The 27,056-nt window shown below is 43.9% G+C and overlaps 1 protein-coding gene across 1 annotated transcript in view; it reads right to left on the minus strand.

Moving 5' to 3' along the window:
* Window positions 1-287: 287 nt before the first annotated feature.
* Window positions 288-27,056, minus strand: part of Itpr2 (inositol 1,4,5-trisphosphate receptor type 2) — a 394,656-nt gene continuing 367,887 nt past the window's right edge. The window contains exons 56-57 of the mRNA XM_029478274.1: window positions 4,385-4,546; window positions 288-3,765 (exon numbers count right to left, since the gene is read on the minus strand). Coding sequence (XP_029334134.1) covers window positions 3,679-3,765; window positions 4,385-4,546 — 249 coding nt within the window. The 3' untranslated portion in view covers window positions 288-3,678. The remainder of the gene's footprint in view (window positions 3,766-4,384; window positions 4,547-27,056) is intronic.

Below are 27,056 nucleotides of genomic sequence, written 5' to 3' on the forward strand. Positions count from 1 at the left end.
CATGGCTCACAGGTTCAGAATCACAGTTTGAAGGGGGCACTATCTTTGGGGAGAACAGATATCAAGAAACAGAGATTCCAAGATGGCAAAGGATCTGTGCCCACTTCTGGGGATCTGAAGTGTAGATATATTAGTGTGTGTGAGGAAATGGAGATTTGGCCAGTTCCCAACAGACCCTAGGCTCACTGACCTTTGTTGTGTGTCTCAGCCTTGCTGTGTAAAACAGCGGTGACTATGACGCCTTTCACACCATAGAGATCTTATTCAGAAACATGGCAAGAGAAGAATGAGGTGCACACAAGATACAAATTCATTTTATTAATATTAACTTATAAGTTACCCAGTCCTGACAGCATGTTAAAAAAATCACCGTTTAAAAAGACGATATAGACATTTTCTACTGCCAGAGGACAGAGAATCCATTTGGTGAGGTGAGTCCTGCCTGGCACAGTGACCTCATTCATTAGTTGAGTCAGTTCCGAGGGAGGTGAGTACCTGGAGTCATCTTCAGGGCTCTCGGTTCTCATGCGTACTCAGTTCCATTCGATTTTGGCATTGCGTCTTCTACACAGGAGTTCTATCAAGTGTTATTTCAGAGGCAGCAGCAGGGTGAGGGAGTATGAGCCCTCAGGTAGCCTTGAATGTTTTCTGGAATTGGCTGTCAGATTTTGAAAACAGAGAGCTTAGCATGGCTTACACAGCCTTCCCGCCCCCCTGTCCAGGGCAGGGCCTCAGAGCCGCAAGCAGCTTAGTTCTTCACCTGGCTCCGCAGACAGCCAGTCTGGATTTAAGTTGCCCACCCCCTCTAGGCTAACTGTGTCTCATCTCACAGTAGTTTGGAAGGGGTCTCCAGGCCAGAAGATTACAATAACTGTTGCAATATAGCTTTAAAACAGCTGTCACAGTTACTCTTCCACACGGCACGTCTGTCTGCATGTTTACGGGTTCTGAGCTGTGAGGCCAACACTACTCTGCAGGCATACTCTGATCTACTGGGTCCCAGGGATGGGCACTTGGCCCTCCCTTCCCATTAGATAGCATCTTGGGAAGCGAAGTCCTTAGTCTTCTTCATCGACTCCCACACTTAGTCCCAGGGATGGGGCCACAGCACATTACAGTTTATAATTAAACAACTTTTAGAAGTGGGAAATATGAGGATTAACACAATATCAGTTCTGATTCAAGTGAATTAGCTTCCTGAAATTATCAACAATCTACCAAAAATGGTGATCTTTTTCCACGGGGGGGGGGGGGAGGGAGGGGGAATGGCAGATTTGTGAAACTAAGTCCTTTGTGACAAAAGGGTAGAAATGGTATCTTTGCATGTTATATCTCTAGACAGTGCAAGATCTCTGATCACAATCATTTTAATTTAGGAAATGTATTCGATTAAACTCTTGAGATGCAGAATGGAGCACACCTGGGAGCAAACCCTTCTGTAAATTAAAAATATCATTCAGCGGGAACTGTGACTTTTAACCAGTATGGATTTTAATAATCCGAATATTTAAAAAAGCCCCCCCTGGCTTAGAAATCAGGGGTGACTGTATTTTTAATATCACTACATACATCTGAGAATACCGACTGTACCCAACTTCTGCCAACTGCTCCAGCTGCATTAACAAACACGCATAACAAATATAAACTCTCACCTGACATCAAATTCCCTCATTTTTTAATATCTTTATGAATTCGGTGTCCCTGAAAGTGCCCCCCCTTTTTTTTGTTTGATGTTTTTTAACATTTTGCTTTATAATCTTTCATCTTGTACAGGGGAAGAAAAAGAAAAGTGCAGCTGAAAAAGTTTTAATTTTGACATAGTGAGGGTCTCACCAGCTGAAATGTTTTGGATATTTCCCACAGGGGAAACCACAGTGCTGAGCTGTGAGTTGCTGGGACACAGCTGGGAGGTCAGGCCACAGCAGACCGAAGCAGCGCCTACCCTTCTAATTGCCCAGTGGATTGTACTGTTGCAGCGTTCCTGGCCCTGGGCTTTAAACATGGCTGTCTTAGCCTAGTTTTGGTGATACCCTTTAAGTTTTAGCAAAGAATTAAGGGTAACTGTAGACAGGTCTCTGACAAGGGTCAAAGGTCAGTGGTACACTGCCGTCTTCTTAGCACCTTTCCACTTCAGGCTAGGAGGAGCATTGCCTGGAGCACTTGGTAACTTCGGGTGGTCCTTGTGGAGGTTGAGTCCCAGTAAATTTAGTTAGAAAAGTGTGTCTCAGTGGTTCCAAGGCTACACCTATGAAATTGGAAGGTAAGCCATTCAGGTTCCTGCCTGTACGGTGGGGTTCATATACATCCAGGGTTTAATTTATTTTTGCTTTTACTTTTTAGGAGTTAACAGCTAAAACTGTATTGAAATGCTATAAAGCTTTAAAAGTTGTAACAAGCCCTATGTGACCCTTGGTGGCTGAGCGCTTAAAGGATCTGGAGACCAGAGGGTCTCTGGTTCAGCATGTAGTGTCTTGGCTGGTGGCCCCTCGCCACAAGACCACCTCACACTTTCATTATCTGTCTGCCTCTGACACCTCGAATCATCTCCAAGAGAAATCTCTCCTTCCGGGCTATTTTTTTTTCCCCTTGACAAGTTCTGGTTGTATGACTCAACGTGAAAACAGTTTGGGGGAAGGAATTATGAGCTGCCTACATCTTGAAAAGCTGTTACTCTAATAGTCTTAAATAGGCCATTGTAATGTTGTTGTGTATTTTTATGTAGTCAATACAATTCTTAGACTTCTCTCCCACAGCTGCAGGGACTGCACTCAGGTCCTCAAGCATCACAGATATAAGCCAACCTGCTTTTAAAAGGCAAGGCCATCGGAGTGTTTGCCATCACCCCTGAGATCTCCTTTCAATGCCTGAATACTTTAGTAGCATAGGCACTCAAACATTACTTCCTGGGTCTTATGGTTAAGTTTCCCTTCTCCAGGTCTTTAACATCTTAGCACGCACGTGACTTTAAGCACACTCTTATCCAGTTCTATGAAAGCTTCTCATTGCACAGGCCCGCACAGAGTCCTGGAGACAGCCACCCTGATCCAGTTATGTTTTTCAGTGTGTGGGGTATGAACTCTGAAGCACTGAGGGGCAGTGCTCTGAGCCCACTGTGTCTCGTGCCAAGAAGAAAATGTCCAGCTAACACGTAAGGTTCAGAAGTTTAATGACACCTTTTTCTATTCTCCTTTTTTTAATCTTTTAATTTTTTTTTTTTTTCTTAGTCAGACTTAGCCAGCAGAGTGTGGCTTCCTGTCTCGATGACCTGAGTGCCACAATTCGAGCAAATTCCAACCAGCCATGACAGGCTGCGGGCTGCAGTCAGCGTGTGAGACAAATCCAAGGCCTATCGATCAAGCAGGGGGAGGTCTGCTGCTCTCCATCAGACTCTCCCACCCCTGCCAGCCCTTCAGGCTGGCTACTTCCTGCCCCACAGAGAGAGTCTGTGCCCTATGTGGTTTTTTTCTTTTTTTCTTTTTTTTTTTTCTCTAAGCTTGAATCTTCTCAAGCGTGCAAACACAGTTACAGATTGTTCTGGGAGCTAAATGGCTCAGCATCTTGGCACTTGGTTGTTTTTAGCTTTTCAACAATAGCCACTGTTCGCTCCCCTCCATCTCCATCCCTCCGTGATGAGGCAGGCATCCGATGAAAGGCTGGTCACGGCGTGCCCCCATGGTGTCAGTGCGGTGGCATGTGATGGTTCACATGGGGTGTGTTTGATCCAAGAAAGCCCAGCCTTTGCTTGTTTTTCCTTTGTTCTGTCATCTGGGGAAAGAGAGAGAGCGTGTTCAGCTGGTTTTCTTAATTCTTCCCCAGTGCTGCTGGCCACTGAGGTCTTGTTTTCTTTCCCAAGAGCCCACTGTCTGGTTCCACATATGATAACCACAAAAGAAATTATTTTGAAAACTAAATTACCATAAACAGAGGTAGTGAGAAAGAGCAACCATTGTCTGTGTGGTTAGGAAACGGATCTGTTGTGTTCTTATCACTGTTGCTGTAAGCATTTAACGGCTACCAAGGGGCCTGGTGATATTCTGTTTTATGAGTGTTAAGGTCGTTATATGATAGAGGGTTGATAGGGATGTTACAGTGGCAGCCATTAGGAACACCTGCCTTTCCAATGAGCTTGGCTATCTGAAGCCTGGCAGGATAAAATCTATCACCAAGAGCAAAGGGCTCCCTCTCTGTCTTTCCACAAAGTGAGAAATGCTTGCGGGGGTTGTGGGGGAGCCCCTGCTTGCTGAGATGCCACCACACTGCAAGGCATACTTGGGGAGGTTTCTTTCCTGGAGTCTCTGGGTCCCCTTGCTCACAGAGGTAAATGGCTCGGGCCTCCCCTATCCATCACCCCCGCTCCCCATTCCCTTCCCCTTCCCCTGCTGACCTGCTCCTTCAGCTCTGCCAGCTGCCCTGACAGCTGCTTCACCAGGCTCATAGTAGACTCCAGCTTCTCCTGCAGGTTCCGGATCTCATTTTGCTCACTGTCACCTTCGTTGCTGACAAGTGACATGGCTCGCATCCGAGGAAACCAGTCCAAATTCTTCTCCTAGGAGGAAATAAATGTGCAGGAACCAGATAGTGAGTGTGAGAGGGAGTCGGAGGTACCACAAAGAATGTTTCCAGGTATGACTGTTGGGATTTAAATCAGTGTCTCAATTAATCCCAGCAGTCTGGAAGCAGGAGGATTGCTTGGACTTCAAGGCTAGTGTGGGCTATATGGTGAATTTCAGGCCAGCCTGAGCTAGATAGGATTGTCTCAGAGGAAAAAAACAAAACAAAATCTCTCTAAGTATATATACCAAAAGGTCTCTCTCTGGCTAGAGGCAGAAAGAGGCAGGATTGGAGTCAAGGGGTTAAGACTCTGGTCCTCATGGCCTAAGAAAGACCTTGTCAACAATGACTTCCTCCAGGGTCCCAGTTGGTCCTTGATGAAGCAGGTATCCAGTAATTCTGATGGAGGATGGGCTAGGGTCTGATGGTAGCAAGAGTGGACTGAGTGTGTGTGTGTGTGTGTGTGTGTGTGTGTGTGTGTGAGAGAGAGAGAGAGAGAGAGAGAGAGAGAGAGAGAGAGAGAGAGAGAGAGAGAGGCATGAACTGCTCCTGAGCAGAGTTGGCAGAAGAAAGGTTTTCGGTTCCAGCCACCCATGCTGGGCCCCTGCTTCCATCCTCACCTAAGGTTCTTTACCAGCTTTGTGGCCTGTGGCTCCCGTGGGGAAGAAGGGAGCGGAAGGGCACGGTCTGGGGCTATTCTGTCTGTTCCCTTTGGAAGCACTGTATTACAGTGGGGTGATTTCCCCAGATGACAATAGCTGGCACCACTTCTGCTATTTTCTGGGCAGACTGGGTGTGTCCTCTGTGTGTTTCTCTCCCTTGTGGTAGGCACCCATATGTCTCAAAGTCTGCCTAACTGTCCAACACCAGAGAGCCACAGTGTATAACTTAGAAGTATTTATCAATCTTCATTTACTGCAGAGTAAACTGTAATGTGCCCCCCATCTCCAGCAGGCTAATCACCCATGTCAGAGCTGGGATCCTAAGCCTTTGCAGCACAGACCTTGTGGGTGTGCCCTGCCAGCCTGCCTGTTTTTCTGTACCTTCATCTGACACCCCTGCAGGGAGCTTCTTGCTTATAGTTCTTTCCCTCCCAGGTAAGTTGGGGAATTGGCTGAGAAAACCTCTTCCAAGTAGCTTGGAACCACAGGACCATCAGATCTGCCGGGGGAGGGGAGTCTTTACAATTTCCATCTACCAGTACTCGGGAGGCAGAGGCAGGCGGATTTCTGAGTTCGAGGCCAGCCTGGTCTACAAAGTGAGTTCCAGGACAGCCAGGGCTATACAGAGAAACCCTGTCTCAAAAAAACAAACAAAAACAAACAATTTCCATCTAGATCTTGGCATGGTGTATGTGTGTGTGGGAGAGAGAGATAGATAGATTGATTGATTCTTCATGGTTCCTTATCACCAGTAACAGGAAAAAAATGATAAAGGATTACAGAAAAAAAACAAAGAGAATTGCATTTAAACAGGGTAACTCACTAGCATTTTAAAGGAAGACCATCACTTTCTCTGAAGTTCAGAGTGACAAACTCACTCAGTCACTCCTATCACGTGTGTGTGTGTGTGTGTGTGTGTGTGTGTGCGTGCGTGCACACACATTTGTGCCTGTGTCAGACAAACTGCCCGAGTCAGTTCTCTCCTTTCCCTCTGGCCCAGGCAAATGGAGTTTGGCCTGAAATCTTCTGAAGCCAGGGGTGATGATGTTTGTGCAACTATATAAATGACTTGACTGCTGCAGACCTATATTTAAAACGGTGAAGGCAGTAGCTAACATCATCTGATTTCTGGCACAATGAAAATATCAGAATTTTCAGATTCTTAGGACAAATTCTGCAATCCCTGCAAGTGACCAGCTGAGTTGCCTTCAGGCAGTGAGCCAGCCAACATCCCAGATAGCTGCGTAAGAGATACACCCCCTTCTAGGCTTTCGAGGAGACTGGAGAGCAGAGAGGACTGCTAGAAAGCTGCCTTCGCTAAGACGCTAAAGGTGTAATAATTTCTTCATGTCAGAGTCCCAGAATTTTCCAGCTCTTTTGGGGTGAGTGTGTGAGATAAACAGATGGCTACCACTGGGTTCTTCCAGAGGAAAAACTATGTCTGAGACAGGAAATGGAAAAAACTCAGGGGATTTAAATAAAGGCTTGCTATATAACTTCTTTATGTCTGAATAAATATGCATAACAAAGCAGGGAAATGGGTAGAACTGAGACCACTAAGAGAAAGAATCCAGATTCAAGATGAGTATGGTGTGTTTTCTATCAGAGGAAGAATCTAGAGTTAAGTTTAGATTCCTAGACCACAAGAAGGTGGAAAGGAAGTTTGAGACAGGGTGGGTATTTAAGAGGGTGCACATGTGACTAGGAAGAAAGGCCGTTCGTTCACTTGGGGCACAAGTGTTGGAGAGCATCAGGTAACAGAGTCAGATGATCCTAAATCGAGGGAAAGAAAAGCCATCACTTCCAGGGCAGAGGCAGAATGTCTTCAGCAGATCACTCCTCTGCCAAAGAGATGGAGAACAGAAGATAGAGTATGTGAAACCATCCCTTCAGAAAGGCGCTACAGGGCTGGGTCAGTTATGTTCAAAGCCGCCTGCTTTGCATCTCTCTCTCAGCGGCTGCTGCTGGAGCTGCGGGGGCCATGGAACTCTCAGTCTCTGCTCTGTCTGCATTGGTCCCTTTGTTTACTCGTTCCTTTCATAACTCCCGCTTGTGATTCCTGTGCCTGTGCTAGGCACCAGGAAACAATGGTAAGTAACACCCAGCCCAACCTCTCCCTCCTCTAATCCCCAGCCAGTCACAGCTGTCAAAGGCAAGGACAAGTATGGCGGGAGGAGCCGGGGAGCAAAGATGGTCTGTCCCTGCTCTCTGGACTCCATTCTCTCTCTTTACCCCCTTTGGATTTTCTGGCTACTCTATTTGTCAGGTTTCTTCCTCTACTGGTATGTCAACTGACCATATCTGAAATGAAGGTATATGGGTAACTGTACAATGCTTAAAATTAAGAAATGCTGAGATCCTTGCTCCTTATCACTAGGCAGTGAGGCTAGACTTACATCCTCAACTGTGCCCACCCCTGCTGTACCCACACCCATGACCTTAAGGCTCACTCTCCCCTTCAAGGAGGGGCACTATACCTGCACATGTAACTCCTCCTACCCCTGCAGTAGGCATGGAAATGATGACATGCCCTGGCTTGCCTCCCCTCATTTATTCTTCAAGGGATTCAAGACTAGCATTTCCAATTCCACCAGGAACTGTTACCTGAAGAAAAGTTCTAACCCCCCTCATGCCTGAAGTTTAGCTATGAGCATCTTCTAACTCTACAGAAAGTCTTCTCTGGGTTTAGAAACCTCACTGAGCTTGAGGTGAGCCAAGACTACTACTGATACCCCAACCACTGGGCCCTTAGCCCCATACAGCAGCTGGTCAATTATCTGACAGATTGGAGTAATAGGACCCAGTGCTTCAGCCACCCACTCAACACAAAAGGCAAGGTTTCTACAAACACTACCAGATGCCTAGATCCCATTGCAAACACGAATAAACAAACAGTAAGTCTCTACCAAAAATTAGTCCTCCGTGTGTAATGTCCCCTGAGAAGACAACTTAGATGACACACATGATAATGGTTCAAGTAGAAATAATGAAAGATGATCAAAGAATTCAGAGAGGAGACGAAACCAGATTGAAAGATTGCAAAAACAAAACAAAAAGAAAAAAGAAAACAAAAACACACTTGGATAACATAACAAACAATTCAAGACATGAAAACAGAATCCAATAAAGAGATAGAATCTCTTAAGAAAAGCCAAAATGAAATGGCCCTTGAATGCAAAATTCATGAATCCAAAATTCTTGAAGTCTAACAAAAAATTTAGAGGAAAGTTTATCAAGATATTGGACCAGATGGAAGAGAGAATTATCAACTCTGCAAGACAAAATAGAGGAATTAGATCACTCAGACAAAGAAAATGCAAACCCCCACAAACTCCAAGAACAGAGCACATAGGAACTCAACTCTATAAAACTCAAACCTTCAAAATAAATAAGTGTAGAAGGAAAAGAGACCCAGGTCAAAGGAACAGAAAATATTTTCAGCAAAAGTATAAAATAAAAATTCCCCAATTTAAGAAGAGATGCCTATCAAGGTCCAAGAGGCATACAGAACACCAAATAGACAGGACCAGAATAGAAATTCTCTACATCACATAACAGTCAAAAGGAAGAGGTTGAAAGTGACAAGAAAAACAACAACAACAACAACAAAAAAAACAAGTCTCATACAAAAAGCAGGACCACCAGAGTAACAGTTCATTTTCCAGTGGAGACTATGAAAGTCTGACAGGACTGGACCCATGTTCTACAAGTTACGAAAGACCACACAGATGCCAGCGCAGACTTCTATACCCAGTGAAACTATCAGATTTAATGTATGACTACTAATCCACCCTGTAGAAGATAGAAAGAATACTCAGGTTTGAATAACAGGATCAACCTGCACAGAAAGGCACAAAGCAGTTCCAGAACACTGAATCAAAAGAGGTCTGAAAGAATATCATATAATCAACAAAATGACAGAAATTCATATACACTGTTCAAGAATAGCTCTTACTATTAAATGATAACAATAAAATAAATTTGGTCTTAACTCCCCAATAAATAGAAACAGACTAACAGACTGTATCAGAAACAGGATCCATCTTTTTGCTGTCTTCTGCGTCAGTGACAGAGTAAGTAAATGAAACCCAGAATCATGCAGGTGTAGCTAGTCTAATATTTGGCAGAATAGACTTCAAAACTAATCACAAGAGATACATGGGATTCTTTATTCTTATTACAGGAAAACCCCAACAGAGGATATTTCACTCCTAAACATATATGCACTAAACATCAGAGCAGCCAATTTCATAAAAGAAATACCATTAAACTTAAAAACACAGATTAATCCCAGGACAGTGTCAATAGGTGATTCCAATACTCCACTCTCACAAACACATAGTCATTTGGAAAAAGGAGGAAGCTGTAAAGTTCAATCACATCAAATAATCCTAGCAGACATCTTCAGAGCATCCCATCTAAAAACTAAAGTACACACATTCTTCTCTGTAACCCAAGGGATTTTTACAAGTAGATTACAATGCAAGTCGCAGCAAATATAGGAAAATTGAAATTACATCCTGAATTTTATCTGATCGCTATGGATATCAACAACAATAGAAAAGACAGAAATTTATGAAAGCTGAACAACATACTTTTTGAATAAAAATTTGGTAAAGAAATCAAGAAGGAAATTTAAAAATTCTTAGAACTGAATAAATATGAGGACCCAGCATAGCAAAACCTCTAGGACACGATGAAAGCCACCACAGGAGGAAAGTTTACAGCATGATGTGCTTATATCAAAAAGTTAGAGATAGCAATTAAAAACAAAGTGGTACACCCAAAGGCCTTGGAAACATGGGAGTAAGTAAACAACAAGAAAGAATAGATCAGAAGAGACACTCAAAACCACAGTTGAAGTTAATGACAGAATGAAAGTAAATACAAAGATTCAATGAAACAGCTATTTGAAGAGAATGATAAACCTTTAGTCAAAGTAACCAAAAGAATTAGAGGATCCAATTTATTTAGAGAAGAAAAGGGAGCCACCATAACATACACTGAAAAACTTCAGAGATTTATTCAAATATACTTTAAAAATTGATATTCCACCAAACTGGAAAATGTAAAAGAAATGGATGAACTTCTAGATATATCTGAGCTACCAAAATCAAACAAATATGAATTAAATGATTTAAGTATACCTGTCACATGCAATGAGATGTCAGTAATTGAAAATCTCCCAACTAAAAAGCCCAGGCCAGATGGAGTCACTATAGAAGTCTACTAGACTGTCAAAGACATGAAAATTCTCAATAAAATACTTTCAAAACTAATTTGAGAACATATCAGAAAGACTGTCCACCATGATCAAGTCAGTTTCATCCCAGAGATGCAGGGATGGTTCAAGAAACTTAATCTACCACACAAATAGCAACCACATGGTCATCTCTCTAGCTGTAGAAAAGGTCTTTGACAAAAATCCAACATCCATTCACAATAAAAGTGCTGGAGAGATGAGGGATAGAGGGTACAAGACCAATACAATAAAGGTAGCATACAGGAGTCCTCAGAAAACATCTTCCTAAACAGGGAAAAACTGCAAGTAGTTCCACTAGAACCAGGGACACAGTGGTAATCCCGTTGCCTACTCCCATTTAAGTAGGCAAGTCTTGACATCTTAGCTCGAGTAGTAAGACAAGTGAAGGTAAAGTGGATACAAATAAGAAAGGAAGAAGTCAACGTATCCTTATTTGTAGATGATACAATTCTATTATGTAAAACTTTCCAAAGATTCCTCCAGATGACTACTACACCTGATAAATAATTCAACAAATTAACAAATCAGTTAAAAAAAAAAAAGGATTGGCCTTCATACAAACAACAAACATACAGGGAAAGAAAGGAGTACCTTTCACGATAGCCTCAAGAAAAGTAAAATATCTAGAGTAAGTATAACGAAGACAGGAAAGATTTGTACAACAACAACAACAACAAAAACTCTTTTAAAAGATTGAAAAAAATAAATTGAACAAGAAACCAGAAACCAGAAAGTGGCAAAACCTCCCATGTGTATACATTGTTACAATGAATATTGTGAGCATGACTATCCTTACCAAAGCAGGTGGTACTGGCACAAAGACAGACTTGTCAGTCAAAGGAACAGAATTGAGCACTCACGTATAAACCCACACCCCTACATCCATTCAGCTTTTGACAAAGAAGTCAACAAATACCTGTTGGAGAGAAGACAGCATCTTGAACAAGTGTTGCTTGTCAAACTGGATGACCACAGAGGAGGAATCAAATCTGACCTGTGTCTTTCATCCTGTATAAAACTCTACTCTAAATCCATGAAGGATGTAATACAAGACCAGAGACCTGAACTCTACTCTAAATCCATGAAGGATGTTAATACAAGACCAGAGACCCGAACTCTGACAGGAGCAAGGGGGCCTAAGCTTGACTCACTGATATAAGAACAGACTTTTTGAGCAGCATCTTGATAGTAAAAGGCTTTAATACCAATAATTAATAAATGGGACCTCAAAAAACAAAAGTTTCTGAACAGCAAAGGGTACTATCGCTCAACTGAAGAGGCAGTAAGCAGACTGGACATTTTTTATTTATGAGTTATATCTTTGAAGGAGTGGTACTAGCTAGAATATATAAGTAACTCAAAATTAAACATTCAAGAAAACCTAAACAGCACAAAACTAAACAGACTTCAGGGGGAAAAAATATATGTTCAACATACATAGCCATCAAGGAAATGCAAATTAAAACTGCTCAGAGGTTTCATTTAAGCCCAGTTAGAATGGTTACAGTCAAGAAACAAATGGTGAAAAATGGCGGTGTGGACACTGGGCCTGGGGACACTCATTCTTTGCTGGAGGAGTGTGAACTGGAGGGGGGGTGAACTGGTACAGCCACTAAGGAAATATGTGTAGAGGTTCCTCAAAAGGCTGACAATAGACCTATCATATGCTCCACATATACTGGTCTTGGGCAAAGGACTCCATATCTTGGGATATCCATAAAAATTCGCAAAGAACCAATAAATTTTTAAGAGAAAAATAAAATAAAATTTAAAAAGGGCTTTTAAAAATCAATACAGAAAGGGTTCTTGTGTTCTATTTTCTGTTGAAAGCAGTCTGTGACAAAACTCTGTGTGTGTGTGTGTGTGTGTGTGTCTGCATTTTTCAGAAGGAAGTTTCCTGTTCTTTGGGGGAGGGGAAAGTGAAGTGGCTACCTTACCCTAAGACAGAAGCACAGGCCTAATGCGTCCATCAGGGTTCACCTGCACAGCTTCCTCACCCCGTGCTTTGCTCCTGGCTAACACAGTGGTCTGATTTCACTTTACGTGGCATATCTTGTGGTCATGCACGTGGTTATCAGATTCCCAGGCTGATGCTGGTTAGTCAATATGAGATCATTTCCTCATTTCACCAGAACTGAGTACATGTGACCACAGGGTAGCCGAGAGCCAGGGAAGAAGATTAGCTGCCGGACTTCTAGGCTGCAGGGTTGATCCTTCCTAATAACTCAGGGAAGGGCAGGTCTTCTAGAGGCTTCTAAAATGCAAGACTTAGATGAATTTGTCGTTCCTGACACGTTCACTTAGGACCCATAATCCTCTTGCCGGGGATAATTTTTTATAATAGTGTGTTTGTCTAGGAGACTGCAGGAGCAATGGACAGAAGTCACAAGAATCTTTCAGAGTCCTTTTAATAGCAGGTCAGCTTGACCCATTGATGTCTACAGCTGTTCAGTCAGAGACTGTTAGCGTCACTTAGAGACCCTGTGTGGTGTTCACATTTAGTGTTTTCAAGTGATGCTTCATTCCTGGAGCAGAGATAGTACTGTGCAATGGAAGGGCACCAATCAGAGAGAGAGGACACCTGGGCTTTGACTTCCTCATAACTGAAAGCATTTACTGTATGGGGCAGATGGGTGTCCCACTGTCTAAGGCTCAGTTTGCTTCTCGGTGAAACAAGAATGCCCCTCTAGGCGTGTCCATACCTTTTCCTGCCCTGTGTTTCGTGAGCTGTGAATGCAAGATAAAGCTTTAAAATTCAAGTTTCTGCAAATAGACTTGAGCCCATCAAAGCTTAAACACACAGAGTTAAGACTGGAAGCAGCCCTGAGTCACAGAGCCCAAGCTAGCATGTGTGTAAGTTTTTGCTATGTCAGAATGAGATTAAGAAGTAATGAGACTGGTTTGGTCCAACCAAACATCACCTGTATATATGTAAGCTGGAGGGAAATGAAATTCTGACCTTCTGTAACATGGCAACAGATCCCGCCTTGCCTTCCGAGTGCCTGGCATTTGGTCCTGTTGTGGCCGATACCCACAATTCCACAGAACAAGGGTCGCTATGATCTTACTCCATGGCCTGCAACATGAAGCAAGTTTACTTACTTGCCCAAGGCCACAGAACGGTGAGTGGCTGAGTCAGGCTTTGGTTCTTTGGAGTCCCTCTGCCTTTCCTGAACTGCTCTCCGTGTCTGATGGAGACACTGGCACTTGACTGCTACAGAAGCTGAGGTACAAGGATTGCAGGTTCAAGGCCTGGCCCAGCTACAGAGTGAGCTCAGCCCAGAAACTTGGTGAAACTAAACAGAAACAGAAGAAGGCTGAAGGTGGCTCAGCTTCTGGGTGCTTCAGGCCTCAGCTCCAGAAAGCCCAGCTTCTAAACTCAGTGGGAAAACCAAACAATACAGGGACGATTGCAACTGGGATCTCTCGGGTTACTTTTGCAGGGTATGCTAAAGGTTCGTTCACTGAAGATCAGGAGCACATGTCCTGTCAGTATTGCATCACAGATCCACATATAGGTGAGGAAGGAAAATGCCGGAAGTGTAGTGGAGTTTGGCAGAGGGGTTTCAAATATCACTATTGAGGCAACACACAGAATAGAATGCACTCGGTTCTGCAGCCGAGTACCAACTAACCATCTGATACCCCCTCGCCCAGCCTCCATTTGCTAAGGCTGTGTGCTGCGGGGCTCTCATGATACCATTTTCATGCTGGCCATCCTAAACTGATCTCTGTGCTTCTTACTAGATTTTCCACCATAAAATTCAATTGCAAAGCCTCCGGGTACAAAGAGGAAAGTACCACAGTCGCCATGAGTGACGTGACTGACGGACACATGAGTGACGTGACCAACGGACGCATGAGTGACCGATGGACACATGAGTGAAGTGATCGACAGAAGCATGAGTGAAGTGACCGACAGACGCATGAATCCTATACCACATGGTTTGAGCAGTAAACCCAGCACCCTTGGGTGACAACTGGCAGCTGTCGTGAGATGAGAAGTGAGGCCACTCCTTGGAGCATAAAGGGGGAAACTTCAAAGGATGAAGCCACACCGTGGACTTGGCTGAGCACAAGTGAGAGAGAAAGGAGATTGTGTGCACCTTTCTGGAAGCAGGAGGCTGTCTTGGAATAATGACCTCAAGCTGAGTGTAACTTTAATATGCCTAATCACAGAGAGATCAGGCATTGGAGGGCAGGAATTGTAGCCTTTCTCCACAGCGCAGTTTCATGTGTGTGCAACAGGGAGGCTGCCACTCATTAGCCCATAGGCTTGGCAGGTCTGATTTGGGTGCAGTTGGGTGAATAAGCTTTCCATGTTTAAGCTAAGACCACTTGAGTTTCATATACTTGACACGCCTTTATGGTTTTCTTTAAGAATCTCACTGATTAATTGATTTTATGATTAATTGATTACCTACTCAGTAGGATACTCTGAAAGTCAAAACAAAGCCAGAGCATTTTCTATATCTAAAGCTTGCTTCTGACATAGACTGGAGCTAGACAGATGCAATCTTATAATGCTTTGTTTTTATTGGCTGTCTGACACAGGCACTCAGTCTTGGTAGGAACACAGAGCCTACCTGGGAGGTTTAACATGTTGATCAACTCTTTATCTCCTTCCAATTGAAGTCTAGCCTATTGCCTCTTCAGTAAGACTGCATCATTTTCAGGGTTGATAGTATGTATATACACCTTACAGTTGCCACAGGGGCATGGTCACTTTCTAAACATGTCTCCATCATTTTCCTTTAGTTGATCCACGTTTCCCTCCCATCCTAGCTCCCCTTCCAGGTCTACCTTCTGAAGCTAGGTACCATCCTTCAACAAACAATTTGATGGGTCTTTTTTTTCTGGTTCCTATGATGACATCCACACATCTTTACCATTTCCTAGGTGACAGAGGTGAGTTTGCTCTCAGGAGCCCCAAGATTACATCTGGTTTTGTCCTAATGAGCTGACTCAAGGTGGGTTCTTGGGTGACAAAGCACACATGATCCCAGAGGCAGGATTTCCAGACAACCCAACCTCTGGGCTAATGACCGAGTTCAATCCTATGGCCAGTGATCCAATCAGGTCTAAGCACAAACACTCTGGTAAAACTGTGCTGGGTGATGAAGGGCAAGATGCAGAGAGGGTTGGATGCTCTGTGCTTCCTCAGACTGCACCCATGTGCACTTCTACCTGGCTGCCCTCCTTATTTGGATCCAGTCAATAGTCAGAATAGTAGCTTTTACGTTCTTTGAGTAGTTATAGCAAATTACTAAACTTGACCAAATGGAGGCAGCCCCAAAATTTAGAGTCATTTGGAATGTAGGTAGCCTGGGGACCCTTAAAGAATAGCTCAAGTTGGATGTCTTACTGGGGGTCCTCTCCCATGACTTGTGGGGTTTGTGTCACCTAGAGGTGGCTGTACCCATAGTGAACCACGATTCACAAGCCGGGGTAGAAACTGGCCAGCTGGCATTTGAGTAGTCACTAGTTCACCAGCTCTGTCTGTGCCAGCTCTTATACGAGCATGAAGGAAAGAACATTTGTGGGAGAGAGGGTAAGATGTGATGGCAGGTGATTCTGGTCACCGAGTTACCTGGACACTTCCTTGGCTTGTGTTTGCTGGTCTGAGACCCACAGAGCTAATAAATGGCCATGTTGCAGACAGCCACAGAGGATGGGACACACGCAGCTGTAGCTACTGTACATGATCCCAGACATGGTCCCACAAGGTCTCCCTTATGCAATGCTCCCTGGACAGGTGCTTCTTATTTTATTTGTTCTCTTCTTGAATCCTGAACAGGGACAAGGGTTGTGGGCTCACTGTGGTCTCTTGCATCCTCACCTACTCTGCCTGACAAGTGAAGACCAATTGGAATCCATCCACCAGCCTGCCAGAGCTTTGAGAAGTAAACCAGTTATCTATGTGTGCTTGCCCATGTCCTTGTCAGGACTCAATTTTCAGTATTATACACATTGATGATGCTGGTATTCCTCTAAAACTAAAGCACAGCAGGTGCTCACACAGGCGCGTGCAAGTACACACACACACACACACACACACACACACACACACATGGCAAGGCAGACAGATTGTGTGTATCTTTATCTTTCTCATTTCTTTCTGAAGAGAGATGGGGGAGGCAGATGACCAGCCTGCTCAGCCCTTGCCTTTCTCCCATTCCAGTCACTACCTGCCCCACATGAACAGTGACCAAGGTAAAAATCACAGCCCCTGGATGGAGGACTCTCTGGTTGCAGAGCTAAGAAAGCTGGCAATGGCTGGAGATGCAGTCTGTGACTCCCACTTTCACCCCTCAAGAAGTGTTTGATAGTTCTGACGGTAGGTAAGTAACACCCAGCCTGCATGCTTCCAATGGATTTAAGAACACGCTGGGAGAAGATGGTGTGGGGGGAGTGGGGGAAGAAAGCTTGTGTTCACACTCTGCTTCTAGGGGGTGGGAGGAGGAGTGGGCAGAGTTGGCACAGGCAGTCTAGGTGTGTCATGTGTCACCATATGGTTACGGCAAAGTACGCAGAGAGTGGGAGGTATGCTCTGTCACCACCTCATGGGGTTATGACGTTCCCCAAATTAACACATTTTCAGAGACATGAACAAGGAGTCACGATGACATGCCCTTTGCAATTTCCCTGTGCCACTTGCAACTTGGGACTTTCAGAGGGTTCCCCATCTACCAGGCTCCACCCTCTGCTAGCTAATTCAGGATGAGACCAGTCATTTCTTCTGTGTCCCCTAAATAGTTTTGTTTTGTTAATAAAAAACAGTTTTGAAAACAAATTCCTCGTTGCCACACTTTCAAAATCTACTCTTGAGAAAGCCACCACGGGGTTCAAGGATGCTATTTATGTCCCCATTCTTCATAAGGGTTTTCTGATTAAGCTTTGTAAGGAAAGAGGGTTTTCTGAACAGTCAGCAGGCCTGACCGATTCACATATTGGGACCATTGCTTTAGAAGGAGTGCTGAGGATTTGTCCTGGGGCACACATAGTGGGGGATCCCCTGTGCTTCCTCCTTCACTGGTCAGGACACCCAAAGAGTTCTCAAAGAGCTACTTGCAATCACCAAGTAAAATGGGTCTGAGCTCTGAGGGGATTCTAGTCACACAAGGAAGAGTGCCAAAGCTCAGAGCCATCTCTTGAAGCCATGTATGGCTCTGCCACTACATCACACTTGGAAATTAGATTCTCGGAGATGCCTTCACTTTGGCCCAGTTTGTGGCTTCTGTAGGAAGACTGTAAATGCATAGCTACTTCTGAGCTGACAGGGCTCTTGAGTGGCCTCACAAATAGGATTTATTAGAATTTAAAATTTGTCATCAGAATGGAAAAGGGATTGTGTCACCAGTGTTTGCAGCCAAGACTTCCCAGGCCCTGTGCAACTCACTTTTTTCTTCTGCTCCCCAGTCAGAGTGCCTTACTGGGCAGGCAAGGGCACTTCTCTGGCTCCGTTTTACTGGAATTGGCCTCGTCTTTGTGTGATCACCATCAATATTTTATAAAAGACATTGTAGTTAGTGCTTCAAAAGTTAATATTTTGCAGGCCTGGAGAGATGGCTCAGCAGTTAAGAGCATTTGCTGATCTTCCAGGAGACCCTGGTTCAGTTCCCAGGTGCTCATTTGGTGGCTGATAAATACCTGTAACTCCAGTTCCAAGGGATCTGACATCCTCTCCTGAGCTCATGGTCACCAGGCACACATGCGATGCATAGACATATATGCTGATAAGACATCCATACACATAGAATGAGTTTTTAAATTAATGTTTCAGTCTTTCTTCTTTCCTTCCTTTTTAAAATAATTAGCATGCTTGTTTATCCCACACAGCGCCATGAGCCTCACATTTGGCTGTGTTGGACACTGGGTAGATGGGCTAAAGCCCTCTTGTCTGCTCAGCATCATCACAGAGAAGGCTATGTCTTGGCCCCTCATCAGAGCGTATAGATTCTATTGCACACAGAACTCCTCTTTTCCGCTCTTCAGAATAACCTTTTACTCCCACCTTGTTCCATTGCCTCCTAATTCCTTTTCAGTTCCCTTAAAGATCTGGTGAAGACTCGGTGATGACCCAGCTTGTCATCATATAGGTGGCAACAGTTACTAACGAGTTCAGGAATAATGGTAACTTAATTATGGTGACCTAAGATACAGTTATATTTAGGGCAGCATGATATAAAGTCTCTTCCTTTCCCCTTCTTTTCCCTTTTCCTTCTCCTTTCTCTTCCCCTTTCCTTCCTTCTTTCCTGTATACTCTGGCGGCCCAAACCTAGGGCTTTGTACACGCTCGGCAAGTGTTCTACCCCTGAACCACTACCATTATAGGATTCTTTGAGTAACAGATTCATTAGGCACACTGAAAGGAAGATTTGCCTTGCAAAACGAACTATATTATGTGCAACATTTTAATAAGACCAGTGTGTAAACAAAACAAACTATCTTAATGTACGCCATCAGATTAAGCAATAAAGTTAGAAAGAACTTACCTACAGAGACTTCCATTTTCTTGCAAAGTGGGGTCTCACAGGGCACACATAGTTGATGTCACATACAATGTAAACCTTCTACCTACCAAACCCACTTGAAACAGAACCTCCTGTCCCTCCTGTTATCCCTGTCTGCTTTAGTGGCAGCCTATTGTTTAGGATCTCAGTGTGTTGTGATGGCTGTAGAAAGGGCACGTGACCTTAGTTACTGTTGTTCCAGGGCAGGTGCCCAACCTCATGCAGGTCATGTGGTTGGTAAACAAGTGACTGGATGAACTAGGTTTTACAACAAGGCCAAGGCAGGTTCAATGATTTCCAGTAATCTCTTAGCTAGCACATGGTATGGCCAAGATGCTGGGCCTCCTGGCCTCGTCTACTTGCTAGCAGGAACCTGTGCTGAATAACAAGGTCACAGCAACACATCCCCGTCTGTTCCACTAAACATGCACATCACACAGCCAGCCAGTTAGCTCCCCCGCGCCCAACCTCTCCTCATTAAGCAACTTTCTGGATGTATCCTGGCTCCTCAGAGGTGGGAAATACAATGGCCCGCTGTGTACTAGCTGGAAATGATCACTCGCCTTGCTGAATCAAGGACACTCTGGCATCTCTACATGCTGCTTTCCAAGTCTGGCCAGGGGATGCCTATCCATTTCATTCTGTGTGCCCGATAGCATCTAGGATCAGAGCTGGCAAGGGCTGGCACGAGATCTGCACTCTGTCACCTGAGAGAGCCTGTGCCATGGTGCTGTCCCAGAGAGGCCATCTGTCGCTTTGCGCGGCGGCCTCCCTGGGTGGTACCTGGGTATCACTGTGTTCTATTTTTAGCAAGGCAGTGCTCTGACTACAGATATCCGGTGTCGTTTGGGAGTGATAGTGAGGAGTGTGAATTGTGAGCTGAGGCACACAGAGATCAACCTGACTTAGTGTGAATACAAGGACACGCCACAGCCTTATTTCAGGTCTCTCTGACAGGGTTCACACGGGCTCTTTTAAGCCAGCCAAACCATCTTCATGCCAGTGAGAGGAACTCAGAACACCACCACCACCACCACAAAAAATGAGATGTAACTGGAAGCTTGATAAGAGCCAAAGCATGGGTGGCTAGGAATGGTTTTACTCCCTGAATCTCCCCAGTGCACGCAGAGCTTTAAAAACTGGCTGCGGAAGCTTTAAAAGATGAATCTTTTATTTTATGAAAGTCAAAGACGTTTTTACTTATATTTTTCCTTTTTTTTTCTCTTTATGTGTATGGCATGTACCTCTGTGGTATGCACATGTGTAAGCTCGTGTGTGTGTGTGTGTGTGTGTGTGTGTGTGTGTGTGTGTGTGTGTGTACTGGTGCACAGAAGCAGGTACACCCTAGGTTGAATGTTAAATATACCTCTATTGCTTTTCCACCTTATGTTTTGAGTCAAGATCTCTTAAACAAACCCAGAGCTCACTGATGCGAGCTGTCCTTCCTAGCCTGCATGGTCCATGTCTCCATCTCTTGAGGCTGAAAATTGCAGGTAGGTCAGGATGCCCACATATCATTTACATGAATTCTGGGGATCTGAATTCTTCTTGTTTGGTGGTGAGTGATTTAACAACTGAGCCATCTCCCCATCTCTCAGACTTAAGTTTTTTTCAATGGCATGCTTCATCCTCAAACTCAGGACAAAAGGAGAGGCTTATGAAGTAAATGCCTCAGACTAACATGTCGAGCTGCTTACTCTTGTTTACCTCCATGTGTAAATTTATAATGTCTTATATGTCTTAAAATAAAATTTTGTTTCAGTGTCTTATTAGTTAGTTTCTATTACTGTGCCAAAACACCACAGCCAAGGCAACTTATAAAAGAAAGCATTTAATATGGTTTACGGGAATAGATTCAGTCTTTCTGAAATATCAAAGCCCACCCTAGTGATGCACCTTCTCCAATAAGGCCACACCTTCTAATCCTTCCCAAACAGTTCCACCAATCAGGGGCCAAGCATTTAAACATATGAACCTCTGGGGACCATTCTCATTGAAACCACCCCACATGTGCTTATTCTAGAAATTAAGGTGTAATAAAGAATTGCCTTGTGTGTGTGTGTGTGCATGCTCGTGCATGGGGGTGTACAAGTGTGTGGGTAGGAGTTCATGTAGGTATGTGCACACAAGAGGTCACCTTGAGCCATCATTCCTCTGGTGCCATCTGTCTTGGGTTTGGATTTTGTTCTGAGACAGTGTCCCCCATTGGCCTATTACCCATTATCACGGGGTAATCAGGGTTAGCTGGCCAGCAGGCCACAGTGACCAGCTGTTTCCACTCTCCAGTGCTGGGACTACGCTTATGCACCACCAGGCCTGGCTTTTAAGATGCAGGTTCTGGGAACCACACTCAGGTCCTCTTGCTTGCAAAATGAACCTTTTATTGGCTGAGCTGTCACCCTGGCTTCCCAATGATTTGCTGCGGGAAACTAAACTGGGTAAATCTGTCGACTCGTTAAAGGCATAGACACCACCGGCAAAGGCAGCTCTGCTGTTACAAAGGCTCACACAGGATGCTGCTGCCGGCTCTTCTACCTGAGTGAGATAATGAAAGATGAGGTGGCAGTGGCTAGCAAGCCAGGGGACACACAATGGGCAGACCCTGAGCAGGAAGTGGTGACAGCTACCTTAGTGACACCGTGAGCACCCTAGCCAGGAAACCATGCTTGGTATGAATGGTTTTCTTTAATTTTTATGGTAATCTTGCTTACTGTCATGTTTATCGTGAGAACTATAAGTGATTTTACACTAGATCATAAAAACTATGTATGGTGTCAGGAACCATCTAGGATAGGATGAGGTTAGCAGGTGACCTTCCTGGAGATAGCCCACCATTTTTGCATGGTCTGTGATGGGTAAGCTCACCGGCAAGGTTCTAAAGGGACTTCACCTCAGGATTGCTTCTTGCAGCTGATATGCTTTCCTGTCATTATTAAACTAATATAATAATCCCTGGGCATTAGCCCACCCTATTGATCAGATTTTCTGGAGATCAACATAAAGATGAACTTTCATGAATTAATGCTGTTTAGATGAATTAATGATTCTATAGAATTCCTGATTTAATTTAAATAATTTTAGGAAGAAAGTTTCAAGGGACAGTCTTAGTTGTTTTCTAGAAAGATGTAATAAAGGTAAAATCAAGATTAAAATGTTCCCACTCCTCATAGAGTAAGTAAAGGCTACATAATAAGAAATACAACGTGCTTTCATAATTACACTAAAAAGAGAAAGAGACTTGGAAGAATTTTATGTTCAAGGGAAAATATTTAGGTCCAAGGATATAGCCACAGGTGTGCACTATGATAAGGCAAGGTCATGTAAAAGCTGTTACCTTGAACTTGTACCGAGCATGTTAGAATGAAATCCCACTTTGAACTTACTATCAACATCCTTCTGTAACTCCCATTTTATGTAACATTTTATCTATGAGGAAATTTCTAAAGAATTTTTTTGTCTAAGAATGTTAAAACAAAAAGGCCAGACGAAAGAAATAAAGTTGTTGGTTTGGTTTGGGGAGCTCTGCTCCCTCCCTCCCTCCCTCCCTCCCTCCCTCCCTCCCTCCCTTCTGTCTATATTTATGTGTATAGGTACATGTGTGTATGTAAGCATGCACGAATAGCCGTGGAGAGTATGAAACAGGTGGTTGGACCTAGTGATTTTTAACCATTTAATAAGCAAGAAAGTTTTTAGGATTGTTGAGAAGTTATCAGCAAACATTCAGTATAGTTAGATATCTAAAAGGCCAGAGACCATCAGTCTTTAAAGCTGTAAACTGATACTGGGTCCCACTTAAACCATTCTAGGCCAGGCTGGTTCCCGACATATAGGATATCTTTTTAAAAGTCACCAGAAGAGAATCCACCTTATTACCAAGTAAACATCCTCTTGTGCTGACTGCACGTTGTCAGTAGTAATGTAACAATATTCTTATTTTCTTACACCTTGTAAAGCAGTGTGGCCCACGCCCCATTCCCTTTGAAGACTTAAAAAGCATCACCCTTGTGATAACAGAAAATGCAGTTTCTGCTAGATTAATACCTAATTACATCAACAGAATGGAGGTGCTAGAAAACCAACTAAATTAGAAATAAGTGATAAGGTTCGTGCTCACGTGACTGTCGTTAATGAAGTTTTGCTGCCATTTCCTTCATTAATTTTAGTTTGATAGATTCGTATGTGCGGTTATCTATTTTGCAGAGCATGGTTTGCAGAACATTGTCCCTTCAGATGGTGCTTAGAGTTTTTGATGGCAGGATATCTTCAGTGAGATTACCCACCCATGGCCCTCTGTATGCCTTAACTTCAGAATAAAGTGACTCTCTTCTTATTGCTTGATTACCATGAAAACAAGCCATCATGTTCCTCTCCACTGCTGTTCTAGGATTTAACATTAGAAGACTAAAGAGAAAATGTGTTTTTGCTGTTTGCTATATCCCCAGCCCAAGAAAGTCAGTATTGGGGAGACTACTCCACTCACCCATACTGTAGACCTTCACATGCATCTGCCACTGCATGAAATGACCCATGTGATCTGCACGGGGATGTTCCCTTTTGAGAAGTTACAATAACATCAACCTACTGAGGACTGTTCTAAAAAAAAAGGAGCCCAGGCTAATGCTTCAACAACACAAGGAGACAAACCCTCCTTGCCCTTTCAACTAACCCCAGATGACGATTTTTCCAGCTCTGTAAGCCAGCATCGTCTTTTCTCCAGTGAACAGAAGAAAACATTAGATGGGTACTGGGCCCTACCCAAAGTCACCTGGTACCATTTGCATAGAGCTTCCTCTCAATGCCATGTCACCCCCCCCCCCGAACTCCTCTGAATTTGGATTGGCCAAAAAACAAAAAGCAAAACAACAAAAACAAAAACCAACCAACCACCACCACTACCACCACCACCACCAACAACAACCACATGTGAACTTTGAGCTTTGAGGATAATTCTAAACCTCAACCTCCCCCAAATTCTCAACCTCTAAAGCAATTCTTAATGAGTCTTGGTTCTCTGAATCCTACAGCGCAATGGCAGTGGGCGCTACTCTACAGCTGGGTCTGCCTGACTTACATCCTTGGGTGTAGACTATTATCTCTAAAGACCCTCAAGGTAACTATGAAATTCAAAGACTGTTGTTGGAAACAGGATTTCACAATATACCAGGGCTACTTAGGCCCAACAAAGCGGCTCTTACTTCATGTACATTTTAACTGTCTTCCCCACAGACTCCTTCAAGAAGTACTGTGGGAAACCTTCGTGATTTTTCTTGTGATTTTTTTTTCAGCCTGGTTGATTTATTTCTCCTCAGTTCACCCGCGCTCTCCAAACTGTATTTTCTTTATTAAAGATGATTTGATTTCAGCTTTTATTACATCTCACCCACCAGGCTACTGAGAGTGAGACACACAGATGAAGATCGGAAAGGGTTCGATTTCATGAATCAGGTTTGCTTGGGACATGAAATTGGAGAAAAGAAAAGCTCATGAAATGTAGATAGGAAAATGAAAGGAACAAAGAAGTTATATGAAGAAACGAAAAAATGAGCAATGAAGACGAACTAAGATGCAACTTTGGAAAAATAACAAGACGTGTCAGGTTTATTCCAGGAGAGGCTGCTATGGGCTAGTTCTTGTTTGGGTCTGGTCTGTTCCTCAATGGCTCCACATTGGAGGCTTGGTGTTCAGTAAGGCCTGGTTGAAGGTCATGGGAGCACATCTGTGAAGGGGATTTGGGGACCGTGCCCTTTCTCCTTTCCCTCCCAGCTGTAGTGGTGTGAATGGCTTTGCTATATTGCACATATGCCTTCATGAAATCCACCCTCAATTCAGGCACGTGATAGGGACCAAGTTACCAAGAGCCTATAGTTCTGAAACAGAACCATTTGCAGACTGGATTTCTTGCTTCCACACTGGGTCCTTGATTGAGAATGGAGATTCGAGGAGCTGAGGCATGTCCCAGCTCTCCTACCCTACTAGAATTGCACTGGGATGTTCTTTCAGAAGGCTTTGCTCTAGATATTTGAGAGAAACCTGGGGTCTGTCCCTATTAGGTTTGTCCTTCTAGGGTTCAGACAGAGAAGTAACCGTGAGTGTGACAGGTGAATGTGACTAGACAGCCAGACTCTAAGCCTGGCATCATGTCCACACACCACACCTGCCCCACCCACAGTGAAGAAATCCAAATGCTCTGCTACAACTGCCAGACTCCAAGCAGAGCATCGTGTCCACATACCACACCTACCCCAACCACAGTGAAGAAACAGGCTTCGGCTACTTTACTCTGTATCTTTCACATCCCTTGCTACAACTGTTTTTTTTTCCCACCATGTAAAATAAACGCCAACTCTCAAAAGTAGGTGTAAAGATATCCATCAAATATTAGAGTTACCAGAATTTTAGAAGCAAGCCAGCAGAGTCCCTGGAAATCACCTAGATTCCCATCATCCAAGCCCTTGGAATTCATCCTTTCCCACAGTCACAGGGCTACTGAGTGTCGGCTGGACTCATGACCTTTAGAGCCTAGCCTGGCATACCCAAGGCAGCTGAAGGAAAACCCCAGGGGATTATCCCTTTGCAAAGCTGCAGGCCTCTTTGCAAATCATGGCGTGGGGTAACAACTGTCCTAGAGCCTTGACAGCTCAGGTGGGCCAGAGTTCCTGGCAATATAGTTTTTTATGCAGTCCCTGACTTTCAGGTTAACAGAGTCTCAAAGACAGGGGTTCAGTACTTAATAGGCACAGGAAAGCTGAGCCTTTATTGATTACTTATTGGGAAGTATGTCCTTATAGCAGAGTGGTTGGGCATTAAGTGGCCTAAGAATACTTCACATATGCAAGGTAGTATTTAAATCTGGCCATGGTATTTGAATTATACTAGATTTTTTCAGTAGGTGTGGGACAGTGAAACACTTGTGCAATAGCTGTGAGCCACTCACCTCAGTAGCCATGAGGATGCACGTAAATCCACACAGGATCTCAGTAAAGAAGACACTCATCATTTAGAGGTGAGGAGACAGACCCAGGGAGCTGAGGTCACTTAACTCTAGTGCTATTATTTCAAAATACCTTCATCTCTAAATCTCAGAGTATCAGAGCCCAACAACATGAAATCAAGCGGCTGACCTCTGAAAAAACAAATGCTGGATCGCTGTGGTAGCGTTCGGCATTAATTTTTCCAAGATTTTAAAGAAAGATATAGTTAGCACAAAGCCCCTATGGAAATGAGCTTGCCAGATAACCACACTCTAAGGGGTGACTAACGGGCTGGAATGCAGCTCGGGCTGGTCTGGCCTATTAAAGCCGTCAGCTAAGGTCCTGCGGATTTACTGTACATTCTTATTCCCACAACTCACATTGTGACGGTATCTGTTACTCTCTGGAAGAAAGCCAGCATTTCTGAGTACAACGTATCAGTCCTAACAGTGTGGATATTATTATTATTCCAGAGAGCTAGTCGAGAACTCAAGATCTTACAGTAATGACCAGGACTGGGAAATGAGACCTTTCTTTGGCACAGCAGGGAGAGAGCTTTTCACTGGGGCCATAAGAATATGAGATATGAACACTACTCTGTAAGCAGAAGATAAATGACTGGGGGTCCATGCTCAATAAATCTGGGTCATTTTCTCTAAACACCTGGAATTGCAGATTAATTTCACAGAACACCTTATCATCTTGGGTTACAAGGTATCTGACTGGTCAGACATGTGTTAGGTTCATGGCTGATGAAAGTTACACTCTTTTAGAGAAAGTTTTCTCCTCTCTGGTTCTACGTGTGTTGAACTAGATCTGTGTAGACACACAGACACAGCACAATCAGATTCAAGACACTGTCATCATGGCGCCTTCTGGAGGGCTAGCATCTCCTCCTCCACCCACTCTACACAGTCTCCCTGGCAGCCTTGTAAACCCACCAAGGACACGTGAGTGACATATGACTTTATCATCATCAGTTCATGAATACTTTTGGGAGGGTTTATTAATCATTTTTATTTTATGTGTATCAGTGCTTGCCTCTCTCTCTCTCTCTCTCTCTCTCTCTCTCTCTCTCTCTCTCTCTCTCTATATA

The sequence above is a fragment of the Mus caroli genome, chromosome 6, assembly GCF_900094665.2.
Source record: "Mus caroli chromosome 6, CAROLI_EIJ_v1.1, whole genome shotgun sequence".
Classification (NCBI taxonomy): domain Eukaryota; kingdom Metazoa; phylum Chordata; class Mammalia; order Rodentia; family Muridae; genus Mus; species Mus caroli.